Source organism: Carettochelys insculpta, chromosome 7 (assembly GCF_033958435.1).
Source record: "Carettochelys insculpta isolate YL-2023 chromosome 7, ASM3395843v1, whole genome shotgun sequence".
NCBI lineage: Eukaryota > Metazoa > Chordata > Testudines > Carettochelyidae > Carettochelys > Carettochelys insculpta.
In genome coordinates this window covers 74,374,439-74,388,192 of record NC_134143.1, presented here as the reverse complement: position 1 = coordinate 74,388,192, position 13,754 = coordinate 74,374,439, and the positions used below count along the sequence as shown (strand labels likewise).

The 13,754-nt window shown below is 67.1% G+C and overlaps 1 protein-coding gene across 4 annotated transcripts in view; it reads left to right on the top strand.

Annotated features, from left to right (window-relative positions):
- LOC142015628 (prominin-1-A-like) overlaps positions 1 to 13,754 on the top strand; it is a 39,389-nt gene that overhangs the window by 5,608 nt on the left and 20,027 nt on the right. For 3 of the 4 annotated variants that reach the window (XM_074999317.1, XM_074999316.1, XM_074999315.1), the window contains exons 2-6: positions 2,925 to 3,180; positions 8,043 to 8,101; positions 8,522 to 8,727; positions 10,157 to 10,277; positions 10,459 to 10,522. In XM_074999317.1, the coding sequence (XP_074855418.1) occupies positions 3,051 to 3,180; positions 8,043 to 8,101; positions 8,522 to 8,727; positions 10,157 to 10,277; positions 10,459 to 10,522 (580 nt within the window). In that variant the 5' untranslated portion in view covers positions 2,925 to 3,050. Of the gene's footprint in view, positions 1 to 2,636; positions 2,845 to 2,924; positions 3,181 to 8,042; positions 8,102 to 8,521; positions 8,728 to 10,156; positions 10,278 to 10,458; positions 10,523 to 13,754 lie in introns of all 4 variants that reach the window. The other variant, XM_074999314.1, reaches the window with a different exon arrangement.

Genomic DNA, 13,754 nt, shown 5'->3' with positions numbered 1-13,754 from the left:
CCTTCCACCCAGAGAACCCAGGAGTCCTGGCTCCCCTCCGCCACCAGCCACTAGACCCCCCTCGCCAGAGAACTCAGGCGTCCTGGCTCCCCCCAGCCACTAGACACCCCCCTCCAGAGAACTCAGGCGTCCAGGCTCCCCTCTGCCACCAGCCACTAGACCCCCCTCGCCAGAGAACCCAGGAGTCCTGGCTCCCAGCCGCTCCCCTCCAGAGAACCCAGGCATCCAGGCTCCCCTCCGCCACCAGCCACTAGACCCCCCTCGCCAGAGAACCCAGGAGTCCTGGCTCCCCCCACCACAGCCAGCCACTAGACCCCCCTCGCCAGAGAACCCAGGAGTCCTGGCTCCCCCCCCACAGCCAGCCACTAGACCCCCCTTGCCAGAGAACCCAGGAGTCCTGGCTCCCTCCACACAGCCAGCCACTAGACCCCACTCGCCAGAGAACCCAGGAGTCCTGGCTCCCAGCCCTTCCCCCCAGAGAACCCAGGAGTCCTGGCTCCCCTCTGCCACCAGCCACTAGACCCCCCTCGCCAGAGAACCCAGGAGTCCTGGCTCCCCCCCCCACAGCCAGCCACTAGACCCCCCTCGCCAGAGAACCCAGGAGTCCTGGCTCCCCCCCCACAGCCAGCCACTAGACCCCCCTCGCCAGAGAACCCAGGAGTCCTGGCTCCCCCGCCACAGCCAGCCACTAGACCCCCCTCGCCAGAGAACCCAGGCGTCCTGGCTCCCAGCCCTTCCCCCCAGAGAACCCAGGAGTCCTGGCTCCCCTCTGCCACCAGCCACTAGACCCCCCTCGCCAGAGAACCCAGGAGTCCTGGCTCCCAGCCGCTCCCCTCCAGAGAACCCAGGCATCCAGGCTCCCCTCCGCCACCAGCCACTAGACCCCCCTCGCCAGAGAACCCAGGAGTCCTGGCTCCCCCCCCCACAGCCAGCCACTAGACCCCCCTCGCCAGAGAACCCAGGAGTCCTGGCTCCCCCCACACAGCCAGCCACTAGACCCCCCTCGCCAGAGAACCCAGGAGTCCTGGCTCCCCCCACACAGCCAGCCACTAGACCCCCCTCGCCAGAGAACCCGGGAGTCCTGGCTCCCCCCCCACAGCCAGCCACTAGACCCCCCTCGCCAGAGAACCCAGGCGTCCTGGCTCCCAGCCGCTCCCCCGCAGAGAACCCAGGTGTGATGGGATTCTGGGGTCCCCCAAGCTCTGCACCCTATCCGCAGGCAGGAGAGTCTCTCACTCAGCAGGAGAACAGCAGGTTTATTAGCCGACAGGACACAGCATCGTACAGAGGAGTCAGTACAGCAGGCAGAGACAGCCAGTCCAATCCATGTTGGGGAGAGGAGGCCCCGAGGGGCCCCCAGAGCTGGGGCCTTGCCCCCTCCTTTGTCTCTCTCTCCCAGCCCAGACTAACTGCTTCCCAGCTCCCAGTTCCAATTCAAACCCCTCAGGCTCCACCTCCTCCTTTGTCTGCAGTACAAAGGTGTTACCTGGTCATCAAGGTTACCCTCAGCAGGAGCCCCACACCCTCTGTGAGTCACTCACATACACACAGGTATCCCCCACTCCATCACATCAGGCATCCAGGCTCCCCTCCGCCACCAGCCACTAGACCCCCGCTTGCCAGAGAACCCAGGAGTCCTGTCTCCCACCCCTGGCCACTACACACCGCCCCCCCCCCCCCGCCAGAGCTGGGACCAGCCCCCAGGATCCCAGTCCAAAGTCCCAGGAGGGGGAGGTGGGGTGCCCGGGCTGGCCGACCTGCCCTCTGATGTAGCTGTGGGTGTGCTGTACCCACCTGGGACACGTTGGGCCGCTCGCTGTGTCCTGGGCCCAGCCAACAGGCAGAGCACGGCGCTGGCCTGACCCCCTTCTGCCGAGTGGCCCTCACACTGCCTGGGGGAGACCTCGCCCCAGCGCTTGTAGGAAACCGCGGCAACTCGGGCTGGGTTCCGGGAGGTCCCCAGGGCCGAGCCCTAGAACCTCTGTGCCACAGGCAGCTGGTGGGGGAGGGTGAGTGCCTGGGGCTCCCCCTACTCCCTTAGTGCTTTGGGGGTCCCCCATCCCTCCTGGGGGTCTGTCACTCGCCGGTGGGGGGGAGCACTCTTGCATGTCCTTGGGCACCTGTGGGCCCCAGGCCTTGGGGCAGAGTGAACCCCCTGGTTCTCAGGGCCCAGCCTGGCTTGGTCCCCACTAGGGGCAGCCAGAGTGAGGGGTTTCCAAGCTAACCACGCTGGATGCCCCATAGGCAAGGCCTGGCCAGAGGCCAGCGTGGAGGACAGGCTGGGCCCTACGGCGAGTTCCCTGCTGTGGGCAGCCGGCCTGGGATGGCATCAAGGAGCTCATGGGGGTGTATGGGGGGGCCCTGGCCACCTGGTAGCCTGCTAGTGTCTGGGCTGCATGGGGAACAGGGTACTGGGGACATCCCGTCCCAGTGCTGCCACGTGCTGGGGCTGCCTCCGTTCTGGAGAGCAGAACTCCCCCCCGGCTCCGCTTCCGAGCCCCCAGAGGCAGGAGGTGACCTGGGGCCAGGCCTGGGCAAGGGTGGGGGGAAGGGGGCAGGGAGGGCTGAGGTGAGCTCACCTCACCCTGCTTGCATTGGTGTGAATTTGTTTCTCTCTCCTCACAAATGAACTGCAGCTGCTGGGAAAGAGGGTCCTGGCTCCCCTGCTCTGCAGCATTTTGGGGTGTCCCCAACTCCGGCCCCCTCACACAGTGTGTGACAGGAGCTGCCCTATGCCTGACCTGGCCCCACCCTGCCCCATGGCATGCATCCCTCCTTGGCCTACCTGGGGCTCTGCCTGGCAGCCACTCCCCTCCGTTCTCTCCCAGCAGGAAGCAGCAGCAGGTAAAATTTCTCCCCTCTAGTTCCTGCTGGCCCAGTGCCCTGCCGTGTCCTGGGCTGCTCACACCTCGTATCTGTTGCAGGCGCCTGGCTGCACTGGGCATGTCCGAGCCCTGTTGGTGCGTGAGCAAACGCTAGGAGCCAGCTGTCCCCCCAAGAGCAGCCTGTCCACTGGGTGGCCCTCAGAGCTGTCCCAGAGCCGGCCCGGGATGGCCCTGCAGAATGTCTCGCAGCCAGAGTATCAGCCGGAGGTGGTGCCCGCCGCGGGCAGCCTGCCTGGCCTGTCCAGCATGGTGCACTCCTTCCTGGGGCTGGTGCAACCCAACGCGTTCCCTTCTGGTAAGAGCGTGGGGCAGGCACCGCCAGGCTGCTGCCTCAGGAGTCCTTCCCCCTCCTCAGGGTTTCTCGGGGGTGAGTGGCCCGCGCTTCGCAGCCGCTCCGCACCTCAGCAGCAGAAACGGCAGCACGGCTCCCAGGCCTGCGGGGCAGGAGCCCTGGGTTCTAGACCTGGCTGTGCTGCTCACTTGCTGGCGGAGCTGGGGCTGGTCACTGCCCGGCCGCGTGCCTCAGTTTCCCCCGTTGCTCGGGTGGGATTGTGATGCAGGTGTGCAGAGCACGCTGAGCTCTGGGGAGCGCGCTGAGCCTGAAGGCAGCTCTGCGTGCTGGCGTGATGTGGGGCGTATGGGTTACAGCACCCTTGGGTGACTGCCTGGCAGGGCCCATTAAAATGGCCAGGTTACTTTGGAATGGCCCATCCACTGCCCCTTCAGGGGACATGGGCAAGGGGGGCCGGAGGCAAGGCAATGAAGGGGGCTGGCAGGAGTGGCTGGGGGGAAAGGTTTGGGGACAAAGGGGCACGGGAGGGGGAGGGGGAGATGGGGCAGAAACTCATCTGGGGTAGGGGGTATATCTCTGCCAGACTTATCTGTCCGCCCCACCAGAGCTTCACCGGTCCCCACCCCTTGTTCCCCGGGGGGCTGAGATGGGCGTCCCAGGAGGCAGTGGGCTGTGCTCAGTCTCAGGAGTATTGCATTGGAGGCGGGTTTGTGATGCAGCCTAAAGTGGAGGAAGCTGCTGCAAATGGCAGGAGGGTTCGCTCACTGCCTTAATTTATCTGGCTGGAGCCAGTTCTGGGGGCAGATGTGCTGCGTGGAAGCAGGGCGCTGGGGCTGGGCTGAGAGCCCTGGAAGAGCAGGTGGTCTGTGTGTAGTTTGGGACCACCTCTGCCCCAGGACTGGCGCATAGGGGGTCAGCAAACAGGCTGCCCAAGACGTGGGCTACCAGGCATCACACCAACAGTTTGACCGCAAGGCTGAGAGACCTGCTCTCTCTTTGTGGGGAGCGGGGTCAGTGGTCTGTAAGGCCGCATGGCTCTGCCACAAGGACGGCTGTCGCCTGGGGAGGTCAGTTCTGTTGTGCTCTGGGGCACAGGTGCCCATGCATGGGCCGGGACCAGGCTGCTCCGGACCCACCTGGGGCAGGTTATTGTAAACTCAGGCAGAAGGGGTGCACAGAGAGGGGCGAAATTTGCAGATGATACAAAATTACTGGAGATGGCTAAGTGCCTGGCGGGCTGTGGGGCATTCCAGAGGCACTGGGCACCAGAATGTCGGATGTGTCAGCCGCGGGGGCCCCGGCATGTTAGAGAGACTGGCGTGCGAGACAGGAGTGTGTATTGGACCAGGCACAGTTGTGTCTTACAACAGACGTGCAACCAAGCAGTTATCTGAGTCCCTGGTCTCTGGGCAACCCAATGGCCGGTAAAGTTCTGGGCTGAAAAATGCAGCGTGAAACCCGTTGGGAAACAGAGTCCCAGACAGATGCCCGCGAGGGGTCTGAACGAGCTCAAGAGGGGGGCTGGCGGCAGCGTGACGCGTTCTCCGCGGACATGCACTCGCTGCACAGGGCAGCCGAAGCGACCGGCAGGGCAGGAGGTGGTGTGACAGGAAATACCATACCGCTGCTGGGGGAATCCAAGGGACACCCCCCCTTGAGCACCTGCCGTGCCGGTTGCCCCTGTGATGGGGTTCAGGGGTCCCCAGGCGCTGCCCCTCTTCACAAGCAGGAGGGACTCTCACTCAGAAGGAGAACAGGGAGTTTATGAGGTGACAGAGACCCACCTCAGCACAGAGGTGTCAGTGCAGCCGGCAGAGACAGTCATTCCAACCCGTCCTGGGGAGAGGAGCCCGAGGGGTGCCCCCAGCCCAGGATCTTGGTCCCCCCGCCTTTGTTCCTCTCTTTCAGTCCAGGTTAACTCCTTCCCCTGCCCCACACGCCTGCCTCTGATTCAAACTCAGCTGGGCTCTACACCACTCTTCGTTTGGGGACAGAGGTGTTACCTGCCAGCTGAGGTTACAGCCCCCAGGGCCATCCGCAGCCTGGGTGAGCTGCGCAGCCTGGGTGAGCTGCACACCCTGTCTCTCTCTCTCACACCCCCCCACCACAAGTGCATGCATGTGCAAGCCCACTCCATCGCAGCCCCGTGCATAAGGGTGCATGAGAGCAGGACAGGGTTGGGAGACGGGCGACGAAAGGAGCGGCTGCCCCAGGAGGGGAAAGGAAAGAGCGGGGCCCTGTTCAGCCGGGGAGCTGTGATTGAGGTCTATAAAATGGCGTGTGCAGAAAGTGAAGCGGGAAGTTCTATTAACTCCCCCCCATCACCCAGAACAGGGGGTGGGGCAGCCCCAGAAATGACCAGGCAGCAGGAGGGAGTGGTTCTCTCACACCACCCAGTCTGCCCAGGGAGCTCCCGCCCAGGGATGTTGTGAAGGTGAAACCCGTAACTGGGTAAACAAAAGAACTGGACCAGTTCCGGGAGGATTGTTCCACCAGTGGCTGCTGGCCAGGACGGGCAGGACAGGGTCGCCCCTGCTCTGGGGTCCCTGCCTCTGGCTGCTGGGAGCTGAGAGCAGGCGACAGGCTGGGTCGCTCCACAATCACCCGATTTGATCCAGTCCCTCCGAGACACCTGCAAGCGGGTGCTGGGCCAGATGGAGCTGGAGCTGACCCAGGCTGGCACCTGAGCTGAGTTTGAGAGTCAGTAGTGGGTGGGGTCCTCTGGGGTCCCATCCTACCCTAGTGGGGCGAGTTGCACCCGGCTGGATTTTCCACTGAGTGGGGGGTGCCTGGGGCAGGGCTGAAAGTGATTTAACGTTTCTTGCACACACACCCCTGGAGGGGGTCTGGACGGGGGGCTGGGGGGCTGTGATAGGACAACCCCAGTAAGAAATCTGAGCGTGGGGTGGAGTGCAGGGAGCTCAGGGCAGGTGGTGAGGCTGGAGGGGTGCTGAGTCAGGGCAGGGCATGGGGGTCTCTGGGCCGGGGATGGGGTGCCTCGGTTTCTCTGCTCTCTAAAACGAGGCCACCGCCCCTTCCTCGTCTGTGATGCTCACAGAGGCCGGAGGGTGCTGCAGCCGGCTGACTTGCTCTTGCCCCATGCGAAGCAGGGCTGGCTTGGGTGGGTGCTGAGTGCCTAGGGCAGCCCAGGGCGTGCTGCCGGGGCCATCTCTCAAAGGTCCCGGCTGCTCGTGGTGGTCCACTGAGGTCCTAGGCAGGCAACCCTGGTGTCGGCCCAGCCAGTCCCCCTGATGATCATGTCCAGCTGCTGGGTGCTGATAAACAGCGGCCACGTTCCACCCCCCGGGGGCTGCCCTGCAGGGGCAGGCGGCACCATCCTGGCATAGGTAGGAGGGTGCTCTGGTTCCCTGAGTCACAGCCCCCGAGCCCCGCCTGGGCTGGCTCCCGAGACCCGTTTGTTCGCTCCTTTACCTCCCTGAGCTTGTGTTTCCCTGTTGCCCTGTTGGATGGCCTGTTTGTTTTGCTGCTGGTGCTTGGGTTGCGCTTTGTTCCTGCTGCCAGGTGTGCCGGGCCGCGCCCAGGGAGCTCAGCTGGGGGCTGGGAGCCCAGTGCGGCTCTGGGGCAGGCCTGGGACGGGTGTCGCTGTGGGGTGGTGGTGCTGCAAGGGGGCAGCTGGGCATGGGAGGGTCCGAACTGGAGCTCTGGGCCTGGCAGGCTCAGCTGAAGGGCGACGGTGCCCGGTCTCCGGAACGGGCGCTCCCCAGGGCCCATCGCCTCGAGTCCCTGGTGCTCCCGGGAAGCCCGGCCCATGTCTGGGCATGCTGGGGTTGATCACCTCACCTGACACGCCCAGCATGCCCGGGGAGACATCCCCACTGAAGTCCCAGGACCTCTGCTTTCTGCAGGGACAGATGGCACCCCCTCCCCCCGGTCCCAGCAGAACAGTGCCTCTCAGTGCCCCACAGGGGCCAGCCCTGCCGGCCGGGGGAGAGCAACCCGGCTGAGCCCCCAGCACCGCCCTAGGGCCAGCCCTGCCGGCCGGGGGAGAGCAACCCGGCTGAGCCCCCAGCACCGCCCTAGGGCCAGCCCTGCCGGCCGGGGCGAGGGACCTGGGCTGTGGCTCCCTGGGGGAGGCCAAGCAGCCATGGTTGGGGGTCTGCCATGGGTCCTAGCACTGCTGGCTGTGTGGCTGGGAGGGGCCTAACTCCAGTTGCCTGGAGGTGCCGCAGCTGGGGCCTGGACGCTGGGGGTTCAGTGCCAGATCCCGTGTTATCTGGAACTGGCATTTGGCTCTGCCCATGTTGTCTGTCTGCCAAAGGGCCTGGCTCCTCCTGATGGGCCGGCAGGTTGGGACTCCTTGGCAGGGCGTCACTGTGGGTGGTGGGGGCTGTCCTGGCACCTGCCCAGATTAGCAGGTGGGGCTGGCGCTGTTATAGGGCAGGTCCCCAGTGTCTCTGTGTGCCGCAGCTCCAAGATAACCAGCTGGTGTCAAGGTCATGCCTGGGCCACGCCAGGCAAGGGCGGAATGGGGACATGGTATGGGAGAGGCTGCAGGTCCCAGGCTCGTCCCGGCTCTTGTCGAAAGGGAGCTCAGTGGGCGTGGGGGGCAGTCCCTGGGGGGGACTCCCAGCCCAGAGCCCCGGCTCCAGCCCAGACGCCTACAGCCCTGCCACTGGCCCTGGCCCAGCCGCGGGCGTTTCGTGCAGTGTAGACGTAACCGAGGACCTGTCCCTTCCTGCACGTGCGGCTGCAGCACTGCTGCTGGTCCCAGGGCTTGGAGCAGGCGCTGCTGGGTGAATTCTCAGGCCAGGGTCGTGCGGCCGGTGGGGCAGGGGGGCCAGGACAGCGCCTCCAGGCCGTGTGTGTCTGGGACTCCTAACCCCTCTCTCTGCTCCTCTCCCCAGAGCTCCTCACCAGCTTGGTCCAGCAGAACGCTTCCATCAAGGAGGCCACCTACAAACAGGTGAGGGCCCTGGAGGGGTCACGGCTGGGGCAGAGCTCCCCCATGGGCACAGGGAGGTCAGGGCCCAGCAGGGACTCTGAGGTCAGCCATGCTCCAGCTGGTGTCCCCCTGCTCCAGCGACGTCTCCCAGGCTGCAGCCAGAGGGCAGTTGGCTGGGGCACTTTGCAGGAATCAAACCCCAGGGCACTTTCCTGGGAAACCCCTGTGGCCTGGCCAGGTTCCTGAGCAAGCGGCTCCTTTCTCGTGCCTCCCCGCAGCATCGGCTGGACGTGGCCGCTCCTGTCCCGAAGTGCCACGCTGTGGGGGGTGCTGGCGCGTTCCGCCCCAGAGGCAGCTGCATTCGGGGTGGGGGCAGAGGGATGCCCGGCGCCGGGGGCGCTGCTGCGGTGGGATTTGCTAGCGCTCATGCTCTGGCCCTAGGTGCTGTTGTACGAGGTGGGCTTCCTGGTCTGCGCAGCCATCGGCCTCCTCTTCATCATCCTTGTGCCCCTGGTTGGCTTGTGCTTCTGCTGCTGCCGCTGCTGCGGGAACTGCAGCGGAAGGATGTTCCAGAAGCCGAGCCGGCGCGCCGGCTGCCGGCGCAGGGCTCTCTTTGCCTCCACGCTGCTGGTCACCACCTTCATACTGTGAGTGCGTGCGCCAGGCCTTGCAACCACCCCCCAGATCCCGGCGGGAGGGTTGGGAAGTGGCCTTGATGAGCAGGTGTCATTCCCCGCCCACCGCCCCGTCACTGAGCTCGCCAGATCCCGGGCAAGTCCCTGTCCGCTGGTGCCGGCCATCTGCTCTCACGCACTGGGGTGGCCTGGGCGGCTGTGTGAAACCAAGCCCAGCCTCTCGGGGGCGCCCTCCTCTGGCTAGGGCCCGGGAGCCCGTGGGCATGGGGGGGTTTGTCTGGGCGTTGAGGCTGTGAGCTCACCTGTGTGAGCGACCCGTCTGTCGCACAAACCTGCTCCTGGGGGTGGGGCTGGGGAGCAGCTGGGAGTGGGGGACCCAGCTCTCTGGAGCCAGGAGCCAGCTTTGGGTGAGGACCAGCTGGGTGCAGAGGACGGAGAGCCCAGCGGCATGGGGAGGGGCAGATGTCCTTGCCTGCCTGCCAGGAGAGCTGCTGGGAACCAGACCGGCCAGGAAGTCCCATTTCCTGCCTGAGGACAAAGAGTGGGAAGCTGCAGGAGGGAGGCGGAGTTCAGCCCAGGGTCAGCACATTCCAGGCTGAAGTGGCCCGGGGGAATCACTTTGGGCAGGGGGCCAAGCCCCAGCCCTCTGAGTGCATGCAGCAAGGTGATGCTGTTGGGGATTGGCCCTTGCGGCTGGGTCCTGGCCAGAGTCACTGGGGCTGGGTGGTCCCTTGTGGCTCAGTTTCCCCAGCTCTGTGACAGGGAGGCTGGAATTCGCCAAAGCCAAGGGCAAGGGGATTGCTTAATCTGGACAAAATCTGGGCTTTCCCTGGGGGAATCCCAGAACGATCCCCTCCAGAGGGGGACGGGGTCTCGAAGTGCTTGCCATGGGCTGGCTAGCTGCACTGACCTCTGCTGGGCAGGACCAGTCTTGCTAATGTGTGTGTCATAAGGCCTGTACCGTGAGTGGAGATTCTTTAAGCTCAGCTGGTGGGGGCCGGGGATCGACGCCCACTGTTGCGGCGCAGTTGGCAGGCTCAGTGCCTGCAGACTGGTGACCCCACAGTGGGGCCATTCCCAACCTGCCTGAGATGCTGGTGCAGAGCTGCAGGAAAAGGGGGTCAGAGAAGCGGGGATTGGGTGCAACTGCAGGGCTGGTGTGATCCTTGCAAGCTGCGTTTCACGCTGGCCTAGTGGTTACGCTCCCTCAGCCCCCGGGGGGAACCACACTGGGGGAAACTGAGGCATGGTGCCCGAGGTGGCTGAGCCAGGCCGTAGCAGAGCTGGAAATGAAACCCAGGAGCTCTGACTCCCCAGCCTGCTCTCGGAGCACTAGGCCCTTTGCAGTGATCCGGCCTCACTGCCTACGGACACTCTGCCCCCTCCCTGGTCTCTGTGGTGACGCTGCCCTGCCCTGCCCCCCCGTTTCTCCTTGTCCCAGGGCCGGGGACATCTGTGCTTTCATCAGCAACAGCCGTGTCTCCAACGCCGTGAGCAGCAGCTTCGCCACCTTCAACTCCACACTGGAAAACCTGAACACCTTCCTGCGCTCCGTGCCCCAGGTACAGCCGCCCCACGCTCTGCGGCTGGCCCGCCCTGCCCAGGCTGGAGACCGCAGGGTGCGGACCCAGCAGTGGCAGCCGGGGAGGCCGGGGTCTAACCCCCCAGCCCCCCAGTTACTCCGTTGCTGCTCTGTGGGGTGCAGTGTGGGGTATATTCACCCCCTTCGCCTCCCCCCTGCAGCAGGTGGATTTCATCACCAACAGCAGCGACCTGCCTGTGAGCTGGGCCAACAGGAGTCTGCAGGGTGAGTCCGTCTGGGTCGGGGCGGGGGAGGGGATGGGGGATCATTCATATGGGGGTGTCTTAGGGTGGGAGGATCCCCAGGCCCTGCCCTCCCTCGCCTGCAGGCAGAGGGGGGGCTCTCGCTCGGCAGGGAGAACAGACGGGTTATGAGGCGACAGGGACACAGCACAGAACAGACGGGTCAGCACAGGGACCAGCCGCCGTCAGGACCATCCATCCTGGGGAGAGGGGCCCTGAGGGGTCCCCGAGCCGGGCCCTGGCCCCCTTCCTCCCTCTCCAGCCAGACCGGATCAGGCCCCCTGACTCCACAGCCCAGTTCCCATTCATACCAGCCAGGCCCCTCCTCCCGCCTCTGTCCTGTCTCCCGGGGAAGAAAGGGGGTCACCTGGTAGCCTGGGTCACAAAGAGCAGGAAGGGCCTGGCCTGCGTGTGAGACATCCTCACACCCAATCTCCCCTCCCCACTGTGCACTGGCGCTGTGCCTGGGGAAACTGAGGCACCGCCTGGGGTCACTGCAGGACAGTAGGAAACATGCAGCCGAACCAGGGGAACGAACTCCCACCCCCACTTCCTCACAGGGCCTGCCTGCGGGGTGGAGAGGGGAGGCCTGGCTGTGGGGTGGCAGGAGGAAGGCCTGGCTGTGGGGTGGAGCGGGGAGGCCTGGCTGCGGGGTGGCAGAGGGAGGCCTGGCTGCGGGATGGAGGGGGGAGGCCTGGGTGTGGGGTGGAGGGGGGAAGGCCTGGCTGCGGGGTGGCTTTGGGAGGGGGCGGGAGGAAGGCCTGGCTGCAGGGTGGAGGGGAGAAGGCCTGGCTGCGGGGTGGCTTTGGGAGGGGGCGGGAGGAAGGCCTGGCTGTGGGGTGGAGTGGGAGGCCTGGCTGCGGGGTGGCTGGGGGAAGGCCTGGCTGTGGGGTGGAGGGGGGAAGGCCTGGCTGCGGGGTGGAGGGAGGAAGGCCTGGCTGTGGGGTGGAGGGGGGAGGGCCTGGCTGCGGGGTGGAGGGGGGAGGGCCTGGCTGCGGGGTGGCTGGGTTAAGGCCTGGCTGTGGGGTGGCTTTGGGAGCCTGGCTGTGGGGTGGAGGGGGGAAGGCCTGGCTGCGGGGTGGCTTTGGGAGGGGGCGGGAGGAAGGCCTGGCTGTGGGGTGGAGGGGGGAGGGCCTGGCTGCGGGGTGGCTTTGGGAGGGAGCGGGGGGAAGGCCTGGCTGTGGGGTGGCTTTGGGAGGCCTGGCTGTGGGGTGGAGGGGGGAGGGCCTGGCTGCGGGGTGGCTTTGGGAGGGGGCGGGGGGAAGGCCTGGCTGCGGGGTGGCTTTGGGAGGTGGCTTTGGGAGGCCTGGCTGTGGGGTGGAGGGGGGAAGGCCTGGCTGTGGGGTGGAGGGGGGAGGGCCTGGCTGCGGGGTGGCTTTGGGAGGTGGCTTTGGGAGGCCTGGCTGTGGGGTGGATGGGGGAGGGCCTGGCTGTGGGGTGGAGGGTGGAGGGCCTGGCTGTGGGGTGGCTTTGGGAGGGGGCGGGGGGAAGGCCTGGCTGTGGGGTGGAGGGGGGAGGGCCTGGCTGTGGGGTGGAGGGAGGAAGGCCTGGCTGTGGGGTGGAGGGTGGAGGGCCGGGCTGTGGGGTGGCTTTGGGAGGGGGCGGGAGGAAGGCCTGGCTGCGGGGTGGAGGGAGGAAGGCCTGGCTGTGGGGTGGAGCGGGGAGGGCCTGGCTGTGGGGTGGAGGGGGAGGCCTGGCTGCGGGGTGGAGGGGGGAGGGCCTGGCTGTGGGGTGGAGGGAGGAAGGCCTGGCTGTGGGGTGGAGGGTGGAGGGCCGGGCTGTGGGGTGGCTTTGGGAGGGGGCGGGAGGGTGGAAGGCCTGGCTGCGGGGTGGCTGTGGAGGGCCTGGCTGTGGGGTGGAGGGAGGAAGGCCTGGCTGTGGGGTGGAGGGGGAGGCCGGGCTGCGGGGTGGAGGGGGGAGGGCCTGGCTGTGGGGTGGAGGGAGGAAGGCCTGGCTGTGGGGTGGAGGGTGGAGGGCCTGGCTGTGGGGTGGCTTTGGGAGGGGGCGGGGGGAAGGCCTGGCTGTGGGGTGGAGGGGGGAGGGCCTGGCTGTGGGGTGGAGGGAGGAAGGCCTGGCTGTGGGGTGGAGGGTGGAGGGCCGGGCTGTGGGGTGGCTTTGGGAGGGGGCGGGAGGAAGGCCTGGCTGCGGGGTGGAGGGAGGAAGGCCTGGCTGTGGGGTGGAGCGGGGAGGGCCTGGCTGTGGGGTGGAGGGGGAGGCCTGGCTGCGGGGTGGAGGGGGGAGGGCCTGGCTGTGGGGTGGAGGGAGGAAGGCCTGGCTGTGGGGTGGAGGGTGGAGGGCCGGGCTGTGGGGTGGCTTTGGGAGGGGGCGGGAGGGTGGAAGGCCTGGCTGCGGGGTGGCTGTGGAGGGCCTGGCTGTGGGGTGGAGGGAGGAAGGCCTGGCTGTGGGGTGGAGGGGGGAGGGCCTGGCTGTGGGGTGGCTGTGGAGGGCCTGGCTGTGGGGTGGAGGGAGGAAGGCCTGGCTGTGGGGTGGAGGGGGGAGGGCCTGGCTGTGGGGTGGAGGGAGGAAGGCCTGGCTGCGGGGTGGAGGGGGGAGGGCCGGGCTGTGGGGTGGCTTTGGGAGGGGGCGGGAGGAAGGCCTGGCTGCGGGGTGGCTGTGGAAGGCCTGGCTGCGGGGTGGCTTTGGGAGGGGGCAGGAGGAAGGCCTGGCTGTGGGGTGGAGGGTGGAGGGCCTGGCTGTGGGGTGGCTTTGGGAGGGGGCGGGGGGAAGGCCTGGCTGTGGGGTGGCTTTGGGAGGGGGCGGGGGGAAGGCCTGGCTGTGGGGTGGAGGGAGGAAGGCCTGGCTGTGGGGTGGAGGGTGGAGGGCCGGGCTGTGGGGTGGCTTTGGGAGGGGGCGGGAGGAAGGCCTGGCTGCGGGGTGGAGGGAGGAAGGCCTGGCTGTGGGGTGGAGCGGGGAGGGCCTGGCTGTGGGGTGGAGGGAGAGGCCTGGCTGCGGGGTGGAGGGGGGAGGGCCTGGCTGTGGGGTGGAGGGAGGAAGGCCTGGCTGTGGGGTGGAGGGGGAGGCCGGGCTGTGGGGTGGCTTTGGGAGGGGGCGGGAGGGTGGAAGGCCTGGCTGCGGGGTGGAGGGGGAGGGCCTGGCTGTGGGGTGGAGGGAGGAAGGCCTGGCTGTGGGGTGGAGGGGGAGGCCGGGCTGTGGGGTGGCTTTGGGAGGGGGCGGGAGGAAGGCCTGGCTGCGGGCTGGCTGTGGGGTGGAGGGAG